This window comes from Salmo salar, chromosome 09 (genome assembly GCF_965601325.2).
Source record: "Salmo salar chromosome 09, fSalSal1, whole genome shotgun sequence".
Taxonomy (NCBI): domain Eukaryota; kingdom Metazoa; phylum Chordata; class Actinopteri; order Salmoniformes; family Salmonidae; genus Salmo; species Salmo salar.
This window is the reverse complement of record NC_138299.1, coordinates 156,308,564-156,323,563: the sequence shown is the minus strand read 5'-3', so window position 1 is coordinate 156,323,563 and position 15,000 is coordinate 156,308,564. Positions and strand designations below refer to the sequence as shown.

The following is a 15,000-nucleotide window of genomic DNA, read 5'->3' as shown; positions in this document are numbered from 1 at the left end:
TCATATATATTTATATTCTGGACTCTGACATTGCTTGTTCTAATATTTCTATATTTCTTAATTCCTTTTTTGTTGCATGTATTGTTAGATACTGCTGCACTGTTGGAACATAAATATTTCACTAAACCCGCAATAACATCTGATAAATATGTGTAAGCGACCAATAACATTTGATTTTGATTAAATGTGTGTGTGTCTCTTTGATTTATCACAGCCTCATTAGCAGCCTGTAGCTAGAGGACTCTCCACAGACACCAAGCCATAAACTGGTACGTGTGTGAGGGAGAGAGGGGGAGAATGAAGAGTATAGGAACTCCCTGCTCATACTGTTAGACACACTGCATTAAAATGGATGTTTAGAGACCTATTAATCTGAAAATACAATCAGCAGAGGCAGGGAAATTAAATATTAATAAAAGAGACACTGCAGACATTTTTCTCTCACTAACAATGTATTATTTCTCTGCATTCAATGAAAGACCTACCAGCTCGGGTGAGAAGTTCCCTTTGGGATCAGCTGTGTGTGTGTGTGTGTGTGTGTGTGTGTGTGTGTGTGTGTGTGTGTGTGTGTGTGTGTGTGTGTGTGTGTGTGTGTGTGTGTGTGTGTGTGTGTGTGCGTACATGCGTGCGTGCGTGCGCACGTACCGTTAGGTTCTTCTGCAGGCCTACATGTGTGGCTCTGAGCAAGGCTCTGATGCTGAAGCTGTCTGTGTCCTCCTTGTCTCCAATCTGAGACTCCTTCAAAAGACAGTCCAGCTTCTTCCTGATGTAACTTTCAACTTGGTGGTTACCATTACTCTGAAGGAGGGAAGAGAAAGGGAAGGAGAGAAGAGAAAGGGAAGGAGGGAAGAGAAAGGGAGGGAGGGAAGAGAAAGGGAAGGAGGGAAGAGAAAGGGAAGGAGAGAAGAGAAAGGGAAGGAGAGAAGAGAAAGGGAAGGAGGGAAGAGAAAGGGAAGGAGGGAAGAGAAAGGGAAGGAGGGAAGAGAAAGGGAAGGAGAGAAGAGAAAGGGAAGGAGGGAAGAGAAAGGGAAGGAGGGAAGAGAAAGGGAAGGAGGGAAGAGAAAGGGAAGGAGGGAGACGGGGGGAGGGAGAGAGAGAACGACAGAGAGCGACGGGGAGAGAGAGAGAGAGAACGACAGAAAGCGACAGGGAGAGAGAGATAGACAGAGAGAGAGAGAGAGACAGAGAGACAGCGAGAAAGAGAGAGAGAACGACAGAGAGCGACAGGGAGAGAGAGAGAGAGAGCGAGAGAGAGAACGACAGAGAGCGACAGGGAGAGAGAGACCGAGACAGAGACAACGAGAGAGAGAGAGAGAGACGACACAGAGCGACGGGGGGGGAGAGAGAGAGAACGACAGAGAGCGACAGGGAGAGAGAGAGAGAGAAGGACAGAGAGCGACAGGGAGAGAGAGAGAACGGCAGAGAGAGAGAGAACGACAGAGAGCGACGGGGAGAGAGAGAGAACGACAGAGAGCGACGGGGAGAGAGAGAGAGAGAAGGACAGAGAGCGACGGGGAGAGAGAGAGAGAGAACGACAGAGAGCGACGGGGAGAGAGAGAGAGAGAGAGAGAAGGACAGAGAGCGACAGGGAGAGAGAGAGAGAGAGAGAGCGACAGAGAGCGACGGGGAGAGAGAGAGAGATGAGTTGATGATGTATTGGTTCTAAACCCATCAGTCCCTGGTTGAATACACCAGGTCATTAGTGTAGCAGTGCTACCAGTACAGACAGACAGACAGACAGACAGACAGACAGACAGACAGACAGACAGACAGACAGACAGACAGATAGACGCATGTGTGTTATTTCATAGTTTTGATCTCTTCACTATTATTCTACAATGTAGAAAATACTAAAAAAAGAAAGAAAAACCCTTGAATGAGTAGGTGAGTCCAATCTTTTGACTGGTGCTGTACATATCACCCTCTCTTCACTGGGATTGAGGGAAACTAGTCACATATCACATATTCATCACATAATTATAAGTTATTTATCAGTCCATTTTATGATAGGATTCAAATGTAAGAACTTAATCAGGAATGAATTAGGGGGAAATCATATCTCCCATTCCTCTTGCTTTTCCAGTCACGTTTGTTGAGGTGTATTGTATAATGAAGCTAATAATTCACTAAATTGGAATTGTTAAACACACACACGCTGTGTCTGCGACAAGGTCGTTAAACATGAATTAGTCTCAAACACAACTCGAGCTAATCGTCTATCATACCTTCCCAGCTCTAACATTACAGTCCTATTAGTGTGGTGAATTCTGGTTGTGATTGATACAGTTACTGTACATATCGCAATATTATTTTGGACGATATTATATTGATACTATGTATGACTCCTTATATCGATAAAAAATATATATACACTGCTCAAAAAAATAAAGGGAACACTTAAACAACACAATGTAACTCCAAGTCAATCACACTTCTGTGAAATCAAACTGTCCACTTAGGAAGCAACACTGATTGACAATAAATTTCACATGCTGTTGTGCAAATGGAATAGACAACAGGTGGAAATTATAGGCAATAAGCGAGACACCCCCAATAAAGGAGTGGTTCTGCAGGTGGGGACCACAGACCAATTCTCAGTTCCTATGCTCCCTGGCTGATGTTTTGGTCACTTTTGAATGTTGGCGGTGCTTTCACTCTAGTGGTAGCATGAGACGGAGTCTACAACCCACACAAGTGGCTCAGGTAGTGCAGCTCATCCAGGATGGCACATCAATGCGAGCTGTGGCAAGAAGGTTTGCTGTGTCTGTCAGCGTAGTGTCCAGAGCATGGAGGCGCTACCAGGAGACAGGCCAGTACATCAGGAGATGAGGAGGAGGCCGTAGGAGGGCAACAACCCAGCAGCAGGACCGCTACCTCCGCCTTTGTGCAAGGAGGAGCAGGAGGAGCACTGCCAGAGCCCTGCAAAATGACCTCCAGCAGGCCACAAATGTGCATGTGTCTGCTCAAACGGTCAGAAACAGACTCCATGAGGGTGGTATGAGGGCCCGACGTCCACAGGTGGGGGTTGTGCTTACAGCCCAACACCGTGCAGGACGTTTGGCATTTGCCAGAGAACACCAAGATTGGCAAATTCGCCACTGGCGCCCTGTGCTCTTCACAGATGAAAGCAGGTTCACACTGAGCACATGTGACAGACGTGACAGAGTCTGGAGACGCCGTGGAGAACGTTCTGCTGCCTGCAACATCCTCCAGCATGACCGGTTTGGCGGTGGGTCAGTCATGGTGTGGGGTGGCATTTCTTTGGGAGGCCGCACAGCCCTCTATGTGCTCGCCAGAGGTAGCCTGACTGCCATTAGGTACCGAGATCCTCAGACCCCTTGTGAGACCATATGCTGGTGGGGTTGGCCCTGGTTTCCTCCTAATGCAAGACAATGCTAGACCTCATGTGGCTGGAGTGTGTCAGCAGTTCCTGCAAGAGGAAGGCATTGATGCTATGGACTGGCCCGCCCGTTCCCCAGACCTGAATCCAATTGAGCACATCTGGGACATCATGTCTTGCTCCATCCATCAACGCCACGTTGCACCACAGACTGTCCAGGAGTTGGCGGATGCTTTAGTCCAGGTCTGGGAGGAGATCCCTCAGGAGACCATCCGCCACCTCATCAGGAGCATGCCCAGGCGTTGTAGGGAGATCATACAGGCACGTGGAGGCCACACACACAACTGAGCCTAATTTTGACTTGTTTTAAGGACATTACATCAAAGTTGGATCAGCCTGTAGTGTGGTTTTCCACTTTAATTTTGAGTGTGACTCCAAATCCAGACCTCCATGGGTTGAAAAATTGGATTTCCATTGATTATTTTTGTGTGATTTTGTTGTCAGCACATTCAACTATGTAAAGAAAAAAGTATTTAATAAGATTATTTCTTTCATTCAGATCTAGGATGTGTTGTTTAAGTGTTCCCTTTATTTTTTGAGCAGTATATATATATATATATATATATATATATATATATATATATATATATATATATATATATATATATATATTTTTTTTTTATATATATTTTTTTATTTTTTTATTTTGTATAACACTTGTTTGGTTACTGCATGATTCCATGTTTGTTATTTTATAGTTTTGATGTCTTCACTATTATTCTACAATGTAAAAATAAAGAAAAACTCTTCAATGAGTAGGTGCGTCCAAACTTTTGACTGGTATTGTATATACAGAATACAATATATATACAAAAGTATGTGGACACCCCTCCAACTGAGTGGATTAGGCTATTTCGGCCGTTGCTGACATGTGTATAAAATTGAGCACACAGCCATGTAATCTTCAAAGACAAATATTGGCTGTAGAATGTCCTTACTGAAGAGCTCAGTGACTTTCAACGTGGCACAGTGATAAGATGCCACCTTTCCAACAAGTCAGTTCATCAAATTTCTGCCCTACTAGAGCTGTCCCGGTCAACTGTAAGGGCTGTTATTGTGAAGTGGAAAACGTCTAGGAGCAACAACGGCTCAAAAAACGGGACAACAAAGTGCTGAAGTGCGTAAAAATACTCTGTCCTCCGTTGCAACACTCACTACCGAGTTCCAAACTGCCTCTTGAAGCAACGTCAGCACAATAACTGTTCGTCGGGAGCTTCATGAAATGGGTTTCCATGGTCGAGCAGCTGCACACAAGCCTAAGATCACCATGTGCAATGCCAAGTGTAGGCTGGAGGGGTTTAAAGCTCGCTGCCATTGGACTCTGGAGCAGTGGCAACGTTTTCTCTGGAGTAATGAATCACACTTCACCTGCAGGCAGTCCGACGGACGAATCTGGGTTTGGCGGATGCCAGGAGAGTGAAGGGAAATCTTAATGCTACGACATCTTGAAGATTCTGTGCTCTCAACGTTGTGTCAACAGTTTGGGAAAGGCCCTTTCCTGTTTCAGCATGACAATGTCCCCGTGGACAAAGCGAGGTCCATGCAGAAATGGTTAGTCAAGATCGGTTTGGAAGAACTTGACTGTCCTGCACAGAGCCCTGACCTCAACCCCATCGAACACCTTTGAGATGAATTGGAACGCAGACTGTGAGCCAGGCCTATTTCCCCAACATCAGCGCCTGACCTCACTAATGCTCTTGTGGCTGAATGGAAGCATGTTCGCGCAGCAATGTTCCAACATCTAGTGGAAAGCCTTTACAAAAGAGTGGAGGCTGTTATAGCAGCAAAGGGGGGACTAATTCCATATTAATGTCCATGATTTTGGATGTTGGACTAGCAGGTGTCCAAATACTTTTGGTCATGTAGTATATACAGCATGAGTGAGAAGTTTGGACACACCTACTCATTCAAGGGTTTTTCTTCATTTTTACTATTTTCTACTTTGTAGAATAATAGTGAACACATCAAAACTATGAAATAACACATATGGAATCATGTAGTAACCAAACAAAGTGTTAAACAAATCGAAAAATATTTTAGATTCTTCAAAGTAGCCACCCTTTGTCTTCAAGACAACTTTGCACAAGCTTGGCATTCTCTCAACCAGCTTCACCTTGAATGCTTTTCCAACAGTCTTGAAGGAGCACTGAAGAGGCCTTTCTACTGACTAAAGAGGCCTTTCTACTGACTCTGAAAAACACCAAAAGAAAGATGTCCAGGGTCCCTGCTCATCTGCGTGAACGTGCCTTAGGCATGCTGCAAGGAGACATGAGGACTGCAGATGTGGCCAGGGCAATAAATTGCAATGTCCGTACTGTGAGACGCCTAAGACAGTGCTACAGTGAGACAGGACGGACAGCTGATCGTCCTCGCAGTGGCAGACTACGTGTAACAACACCTGCATAGGCTCGGTACATCCGAACATCACACCTGCGGGACAAGTACAGGATGGCAACAACAACTGCCCGAGTTACACCAGGAATGCACAATCCCTCCATCAGTGCTCAGACTGTACGCAATAGGCTGAGAGAGGCTGGCCCGAGGGCTTGTAGGCCTGTTGTAAGGCAGGTCCTCACCAGACATCACCGGCAACAACGTCGCCAATGGGCACAAACCCACCATCGCTGGACCAGACAGGACTGGAAAAAGTGCTCTTCCCTGACGAATCGCGGTTTTGTCTCACCAGGGGTGATGGTCGGATTCGCGTTTATCGACGAAGGAATGAGCGTTACACCGAGGCCTGTACTCTGGAGCGAGATCGATTTGGAGGTGGAAGGTCCGTCATGGTCTGGGGATCATCATCGGATTGAGCTTGTGATCATTGCAGGCAATCAACGCTGTGCGTTACAGGGAAGACATCCTCCTCCCTCATGTGGTACCCTTCCTGCAGGCTCATCCTGACATGACCCTCCAGCATGTCAATGCCACCAGCCATACTGCTCATTCTGTGTGTGATTTCCTGCAAGACAGGAATGTCAGTATTCTGCCATGGCCAGCGAAGAGCCCAGATCTCAATCCCACTGAGCACGTCTGGGACCTTTTGCATCGGAGGGTGAGAGCTAGGGCCATTACACCTGGAAATGTCCAGGAACTTGCAGATGTCTTGGTGGAAGAGTGGGGTAACATCTCACAGAAAGAACTGGCAAATCTGGTGCAGTCCATGAGGAGGAGATGCACAGCAGTACTTAATGCAGCTGGTGGCCACACCAGATACTGACTGTTAGTTTGGATTTTGACCCCCCTTTGTTCAGGGACACATTATTTAATTTCTGTTAGTCACATGTCTGTGGAACTTCTTCAGTTTATGTCTCAGTTGTTGAATCTTGTAATGTTCATACAAATATTTACACATGATAAGTTTGCTGAAAATAAATGCATTTGACAGTGAGAGGACATTTCTTTTTTTGCTGAGTTTACATACACTACTGTTCAAAAGTTTGGGGTCACTTAGAAATGTCCTTGTTTTTGAAAGAAAAGCACATTTTTGATCCATTCAAATAACATCAAATTGATCAGAAATACAGTGTATACATTGTTAATGTTGTAAATGACTATTGTAGCTGGAAACGGCAGATTTTATGATGGAATATCTACATAGGTGTACAGAGGCCCATTATCAGCAACCATCACTCCTGTGTTCCAATGGCACGTTGTGTTAGCTAATCCAAGTTTATCATTTTAAAAGGCTAATTGATCATTAGAAAACCATTTTGCAATTATGTTAGCACATCTGAAAACTGTTGTTCTGATTAAAGAAGTAATAAAACTGGGCTTCTTTAGACTAGTTGAGTATCTGGAGCATCAGCATTTGTGGGTTTGATTACAGGCTAAAAATGTCCAGAAACATAGACCTTTCTTCTGAAACTCGTCAGACTATTTTTGTTCTGAGAAATGAAAGCTGTTCCATGCAAGAAATTGCCAAGCAACTGAAGATCTTGTACAACGCTGTGTACTACTCCCTTCACAGGACAGCGCAAACTGGCTCTAACCAGAATAGAAAGAGGAGTGGGAGGCCCCGGTGCACAACTGAGCAAGAGGACAAGTACATTAGATGGTCTAGTTTGAGAAACAGACGCCTCACAAGTCCTCAAATGGCAGATGTATTAAAATAGTACCCACAAAACACCAGTCTCAACGTCAACAGTGAAGAGGCGACTCCGGGATGCTGGATATATATATATAATATATATATATATATATATATATATATATATATAATGCATTTTTTTGCTAGGTAATGTTAGCTAGCACTAGTCGAGTGTACCTGCACCAAAACTTTTCATCATACAGCTTGTTCTCCATCTTCTTTTTAAATAATGAGCCAACATGTTTTCATTATTTTTATTTTCCTTGACAGATCAAAACTCCTTTTCTCGTGCTCTCTTGTCTCTCTGCAGCAGACATATAGTGAGCAATATGTTTGGAACAACAAATCGCAATAAAATCATAGTATATTACATATCATATCGGCACCCAAGTATCATTATAATATCGTATCATGAGGTCCCTGACCATTGCCAGCCCTAATTTCAGCTCAATGCTGTCAATGCTGCCTAGTTAAAGAAAGGTTAAATAAAATAAATTACAAGTCCATTACATGGCCTGTCTCTGACGCAGTGAGAACACACTGATTAATGGACAGGCCTTCGCACCAGCCATTAATGAAATGGATGTGTGAAATGGATACAGTTGCATGTCAGAACATGACTTTGACCTGTTTTAACTTACATTGCTGTTCTTCAGTTTAAAGTCGTCCTCAATCTCATCAGCACTGTCATCATCTGACACCTCCCCCTCCTCAACATCTAGAGACAGGTACAGAGGGAGACGCTTCCCCTGGAGGGAGGGAGAGAGAGAGAGAGAGAGAGAGAGAAAGAGAGAGAGAGAGAGAGAGAGAGAGAGAGAGAGAGAGAGAGGAGAGGAGAGAGAGAGGAGGGAGAGAGGAGAGAGAGAGAGAGAGAGAGAGAGAGAGAGAGAGAGAGAGAGACAGAGAGAGAGCGAGAGAGAGGTGCGTGTTAAGCTCATCTTTATCGTATGAACCATATGGAGGATGTAACACAATAACAGGAACACATCTGTTACATGATGACGCCTCCAGCTATACCAGGAGCATTACTTCCCACTCAGACAGGAAGTCAGGAGTCTTTCCCAAACACACACAGGCAAGCCATATCATCTCCTCTCAGAGTCCTGAAGAAAAATAAACTATACTATGAAACAAAATAAATGATTTAAAGAATGATAGTAAAAGCTTTGGAGCACCTTAAATGAAATTTTGGGGAAAAAGTTACCTCGGCTCCATCATTCATTGAATCAGATCGCTCATTCATCACAAAACCCACTGATATTGGCAACTACTTTAATTACTTTTTCATTGGCAAGATAAGCAAACTTAGGGATGACAGCAACAAACACTGACACTACACATCCAAGTATATCTGACCAAATTATGAGTCAAGAATTGTACTTTTGAATTACGTAAAGTCAGTGTGGAAGAAGTGAAAACATTATTGTTGTCTATTAACAATGACAAACCACCGGGGTCTGAAAATCTGGATGGAAAATGAATGAGGATAATAGCGGACGATATTGCCACTCCTATTTGCGATATCTTCAATTTAAGCCTACTGGAAAGTGTGTGCCCCCAGGTTTGGAGGGAAGCTAAAGTCATTCCGCTACTTAACAATATTAAAAACCCCTTTACTGGCTCAAATAGCCAACCAATCAACCTGTTACAAACCCTTAGTAACCTTTTTGAAAAAATTGTACAATGCTATTTTTCAGTAAACAAATTGACAACATACGTTTGCTTATAAAGAAGGACATTCAACAAGCACAGCACTTACAAAAATGCCTGATGATTGGCTGAGAGAAATAGATGATAAAATGATTGTGGGGGCTGTCTTGTTAGACTTCAGTGCAGCTTTTGACATTACAGATCGTAGTCTGCTGCTGGAAAAACGTATGTGTTATGGCTTTACACCCCCTGCTATAATGTGGATAAAAAGTTACTTGTCTAACAGAACACAGATGGTGTTCTTTAATGGAAGCCTCTCCAACATAATCCAGGTAGAATCAGGAATTCCCCAGGGCAGCTGTTTACGCCCCTTACGTTTTTCAATCTTTACTAAAGACATGTTTTTGAGTAAAGCCTGTGTGTCTATGTATGTAGATAACTCAACACTATACACGTCAGCTACTACAGCGAGTGAAATTACTGCAACACTTAACAAAGAGCTGCAGTTAGTTTTGGAATGGGTAGCAAGGAATAAGTTAGTCCTAAATATTTCCAAAACTAAAAGCATGGTATTTGGGACAAATCATTCCCTAAACCCTAAACCTCAACTACATCTCGTAATCAATAATGTGGAAATTGTGCAAGTTGAGGTGACTAAACTGCTTGGAGTAACCCTGGATTGTAAACTGTCATGGTCAAAACATATTGATACAACAGTACCTAAGATTTGGAGAAGTCTGTCCGTGATAAAGTGCTGCTCTACCTTCTTAACAGCACTATCAACAAGGCAGGTCCTACAGCATCTAGTTTTGTCGTACCTGGACTACTGTTCAGTCGTGTGGTCAGGTGCCACAAAGAGGAACTTAGGAAAATTGCAGTTGGCTCAGAACAGGGCAGTGCGGCTGGCCCTTAAAAGTACACGGAGAGCTAACATTAATGACATGCATGTCAATCTCTCATGGCTCAAAGTGGAAGAGAGATTGACATGCATCACTAATTGTTTTTGTAAGAGGTGTTGACAAGCAGAATGTACCGAGCTGTCTGTTTAAAATACTTGCACACAGCTCGCACAGTACTACATAGAGCCATGACTTCAAGGAACTCTACAGGAGCTCCCAGGTGTCGCAGTGGTCTAAGGCATTGCATCTCAGTGCTTGAGGCATCACTACAGACACCCTGGTTCGATTTCCAGGCTATATCACAACCAGCCGTGTTTGGGAGTCCCATAGGGCGGCGCACAATTGTCCCAGCGCCGTCCGGGTTTGGCCGGTGTAGGCCGTCATTGTAAATAAGAATTTGTTCTTAGCTGACTAGTTAAATAAAGTTTTTTTTTTAGATCAGGTAACTGATGCAAGCAGTAGAAAGGTACAGACACATGCATGCACATACATTGTAATATTGTTGTATGGTGGTATTAAACATTTTGTATTGTAGATATGTAGTGGTGTTTTATCTTTAGTTTTATATGTAATGTAAGTGCCTTAATATGTTTGGACCCCAGGAAGAGTAGCTTCTGCCTTGGCAACAGCTAATGGGGATTCCTAAATAATAAAACTACTGTGAGTGGTTCATTTCTCAGTGTTTACCAGCAGAATGGTAAAGGCCAAGAGGAAGTTGAGCTAGAGAAGCTGTGTGGGGAACTAAAGGATTCTCTCTCTAAACCCTAGAGCAACTCTCAGGCTGAAGAGTAACCACTCTCTCTTGCTGTGTGTGTGTGCGCATGTTTGTTTGTGTCTGTTTGTGTGTGTGCATGCTCGCGAGAGAGAGAGAGAGAGAGAGAGAGAAAAATAAAGAGAGAAAGAGAGAGAGAGAACAATAAGTCCTCTCAGGGTCATTAATGTCCTTCTTCACATCACTACCACACTCACCCTCTATCCATCTATCCCTCTCTCTCAGCCCGCTCCCCCCTCTCTCTTAGCCCTCTTCTCCCTCTCTCTCAGCCCACTCCCCCCTCTCTCGGCCCTCTTCTCCCTCTCTCTCAGCCCTCTCCCCCTCTCTCAGCCCTCTTCTCTCTCTCTCTCAGCCCTCTCCCCCTCTCTCAGCCCTTTCCCCCTCTCTCAGCCCTCTTCTCCCTCTCTCAGCCCTCTTCTCCTCTTCAGTACAGCGTCAGTACAGAGACAAAGTGGAGTCGCAATTCAACAGCTCAGACACGAGAGGTATGTCGCAGGGTCTACAGTCAATCACGGACTACAAAAGGAAAACCAGCCCCGTCGATGCTTTGCTCCCAGACAGACTGAACAACTTTTTTGCTCGCTTTGAGGACAATACAGTGCCACTGACACAGCCCGCCACCAAAACCTGCGGGCTCTCCTTCACTGTAGCCAACATGAGTAAAACATTTAAACGTGTTAACCCTCGCAAGTCTGCAGGCCGAGACGGCATCCCCGGCCGCGTCCTCAGAGCATGCGCAGAACAGCTGGCTGGTGTGTTCACAGACATATTCAATCAATCCTTATCCCAGTCTGCTGTCCCCACATGCTTCAAGAGGGCCACCATTGTTCCTGTTCCCAAGAAAGCTAAGGTAACTGAGCTAAATGACTACCGCCATGTAGCACTCACATCCGTCATCATGAAGTGCTTTGGGAGACTAGTCAAGGACCATATCACCTCCGCCCTACCTGACACCCTAGACCCACTCCAATTTGCTTACCGCCACAATAGGTCCACAGACGACGCAATCGCCATCACACTGCACACTGCCCTATCCCATCTGGACAAGAGGAATACCTATGTAAGAATGCTGTTCATCGATTACAGCTCAGCATTTAACACCATAGTACCCTCCAAACTCGTCATTAAGCTCGAGACCCTGGGTCTCGACCCCGCCCTGTGCAACTGGGTCCTGGACTTCCTGACGGGCCGCCCCCAGGTGGTGAGGGTAGGTAACAACATCTCCACCCCGCTGATCCTCAACACTGGGTCCCCACAAGGGTGCATTCTCAGCCCTCTCCTGTACTCCCTGTTCACCCATGACTGTCTACCTGCACGCCATGCACGCCTCCAACTCAATCATCAAGTTTGCAGACGACACTACAGTAGTAGGCTTGATTACCAACAACGGCGAGACGGCCTACAGGGAGGAGGTGATGGCCCTCGGAGTGTAGTGTCAGGAAAATAACCTCACACTGAATGTCAACAAAACAAAGGAGATGATCGTGGACTTCAGGAAACAGCAGAGGGAGCAGCCCCCCTATCCACATCGACGGGACAGTAGTGGAGAAGGTGGAGAGTTTTAAGTTCCTCAGCGTACACATCACGGACAAACTGAAATGGTCCACCCACACAGACAGTGTGGTGAAGAAGGCGCAGCAGCAGCGCCTCTTCAACCTCAGGAGCCTGAAGAAATTCGGCTTGTCACCAAAAACACTCAAACTTTTACAGATGCACAATCGAGAGCATCCTGTCGAGCTGTATCACCGCCTGGTACGGCAGCTGCTCCGCCCATAACCGGAAGGCTCTCCAGAGGGTAGTGAGGTCTGCACAACGCATCACCGGGGGCAAACTACCTGCCCTCCAGGACACCTACACCACCCGATGTCACAGGAAGGCAAAAAAGATTATCAAGGACAACATCCACCCGAGCCCCTGCCTGTTCACCCCACTACCATCCAGAAGGCGAGGTCAGTACAGGTGCATCAAAGCTGGGACAGAGAGACTGAAAAACAGCTTCTATCTCAAGGCCATCAGACTGTTGAACAGCCATCACTAACATTGAGTGGCTGCTGCCAACATACTGACTCAACTCCACCCACTTTAATAATGGAAAAATTGATGTAATCAATTTATCACTAGCAACTTTATATTATATAGTGTTTACTTACCCTACATTACTCATCTCTTATGTATATACTGTACGCTATACCATCTACTGCATCTTGCCATCTGATGTAATTAAATGTATCACTAGCCACTTTAAACAATGCCACTTTATATAATGTTTTCAAAATCTACATTACTCATCTCATATGTATATACTGTACTCTATACCATCTACTGCATCTTGCCTATGCCGTTCGGCCATCAGTCATTTATATATTTTTATGTACATATTCGTATTCATTCCTTTACACTTGTGTGTATAAGGTAGTTGTTGTGAAATTGTTAGATTACTTGTTAGATATTACTGCATGGTCGGAACTAGAAGCACAAGCATTTCGCTACACTTTCATTAACACCTGCTAACCATGTGTATGTGACAAATGAATTTGATTTGATTTGATTCTCTCAACCCTCTTCTCCCTCTCTCAGCCCTCTTCTCCCTCTCTCAGCCCTCTTCTCCCTCTCTCAGCCCTATTACCCTCTCAGCCCTCTTATCCTCTCAGCCCTCTTCTCCCTCTCTCTCTCAGCCCTCTTCTCCCTTTCTCTCAGCCCTCTTCTCCCTCTCTCTCTCAGCCCTCTTCTCCCTCTCTCTCTCAGCCCTCTTCTCCCTCTCAACCTCTCCCTCTCACTCAGCCTTCTTTTCCCTCTCAACCTCTCCCTCTCTCTGTTCTCTTCTCCTTCTCCAGCTCTCCATCTCTCTTTCAGTTCTCTTCTCCCTCTCAAACTCTCCCTCTCTCTCAGCCCTCTTCTCCCTCTCAACCTTTCCCTCTCTCAGCCCTCTTCTCTCTCTCAACCTTTCCCTCTCTCTCAGCCCTCTTCTCCCTCTCAACCTTTCCTCTCTCTCAGCCCTCTTCTCTCTCTCAACATCTCAGTTCTCTTCTCCCTCTCAACCTCTCCCTCTCAGTTCTCTTCTCCCTCTCAATCTCTCCCTCTCTCTCAGCCCTCTTCTCCCTCTCAACCTCTCCCTCTCTCAGCCCTCTTCTCCCTCTCAAGGAAGGGCGGCAGGTTGCCTAGCGATTAAGCGCATTGGGCCAGTAACTGAAAGGTCGCTGGTTCGAATCCCTGAGCTGACTAGGTGAAACATCTGTTGATGTGTCCTTGAGCAAGGCACTTAACCCTAATTTCTCTGTATACGATCATCTGCTAAATAACTAAACATTTACACCCAAAAAAATCTACAGACAAGGTAAATATATACAGACAAGGTAAACCCTCCTGTGTAGTGAAACAATGTCAGATTTCCTTCCAGGAAACACACAGAGCTGGTTTTATCACATAGTGGACTGGAGGAATCCAATAATTGTGTGTGTCAGATCTAATTTATGAAATTTGAAGAAGAGCAACAGAGACAAGGTAACAGGTGCTTCTGGGAGGGGAGGGGAGTGCACCAGTGTCAGTGCCCTTGGGTTTCCCAAAATGATGGCACTATGTCCTCATTTGTGAGAGGTCCTGCTGAGAGTCAATCTGTCTGAACCTACTTTGCCCCAGCACCAAAGAAAACATCTCTAGAACCACACACAGACATGTCTGGAACCACACACAGACATCTCTGGAACCACACACAGACATCTCTGGAACCACACACAGACATCTCTGGAACCACACACAGACATCTCTGGAACCACACACAGACATGTCTGGAACCACACACAGACATCTCTGGAACCACACACAGACATGTCTGGAACCACACACAGACATCTCTGGAACCACACACAGACATGTCTGGAACCACACACAGACATCTCTGGAACCACACACAGACATCTCTGGAACCACACACAGACATCTCTGGAACCACACACAGACATCTCTGGAACCACACACAGACATCTCTAGAACCACACACAGACATCTCTGGAACCACACACAGACATCTCTGGAACCACACACAGACATCTCTGGAACCACACACAGACATGTCTGGAACCACACACAGACATCTCTAGAACCACACACAGACATCTCTGGAACCACACACAGACATCTCTGGAACCACACACAGACATCTCTGGAACCACACACAGACATCTCTGGAACCACA

At 45.3% G+C, this 15,000-nt stretch overlaps 1 protein-coding gene across 1 annotated transcript in view; it reads right to left on the bottom strand.

Moving 5' to 3' along the window:
- plch1 (phospholipase C, eta 1) overlaps nt 1-15,000 on the bottom strand; it is a 154,191-nt gene that overhangs the window by 20,528 nt on the left and 118,663 nt on the right. The window contains exons 11-12 of the mRNA XM_082956476.1: nt 8,129-8,236; nt 646-798 (exon numbers count right to left, since the gene is read on the bottom strand). Of these exons, the coding sequence (XP_082812602.1) occupies nt 646-798; nt 8,129-8,236 (261 nt within the window). The remainder of the gene's footprint in view (nt 1-645; nt 799-8,128; nt 8,237-15,000) is intronic.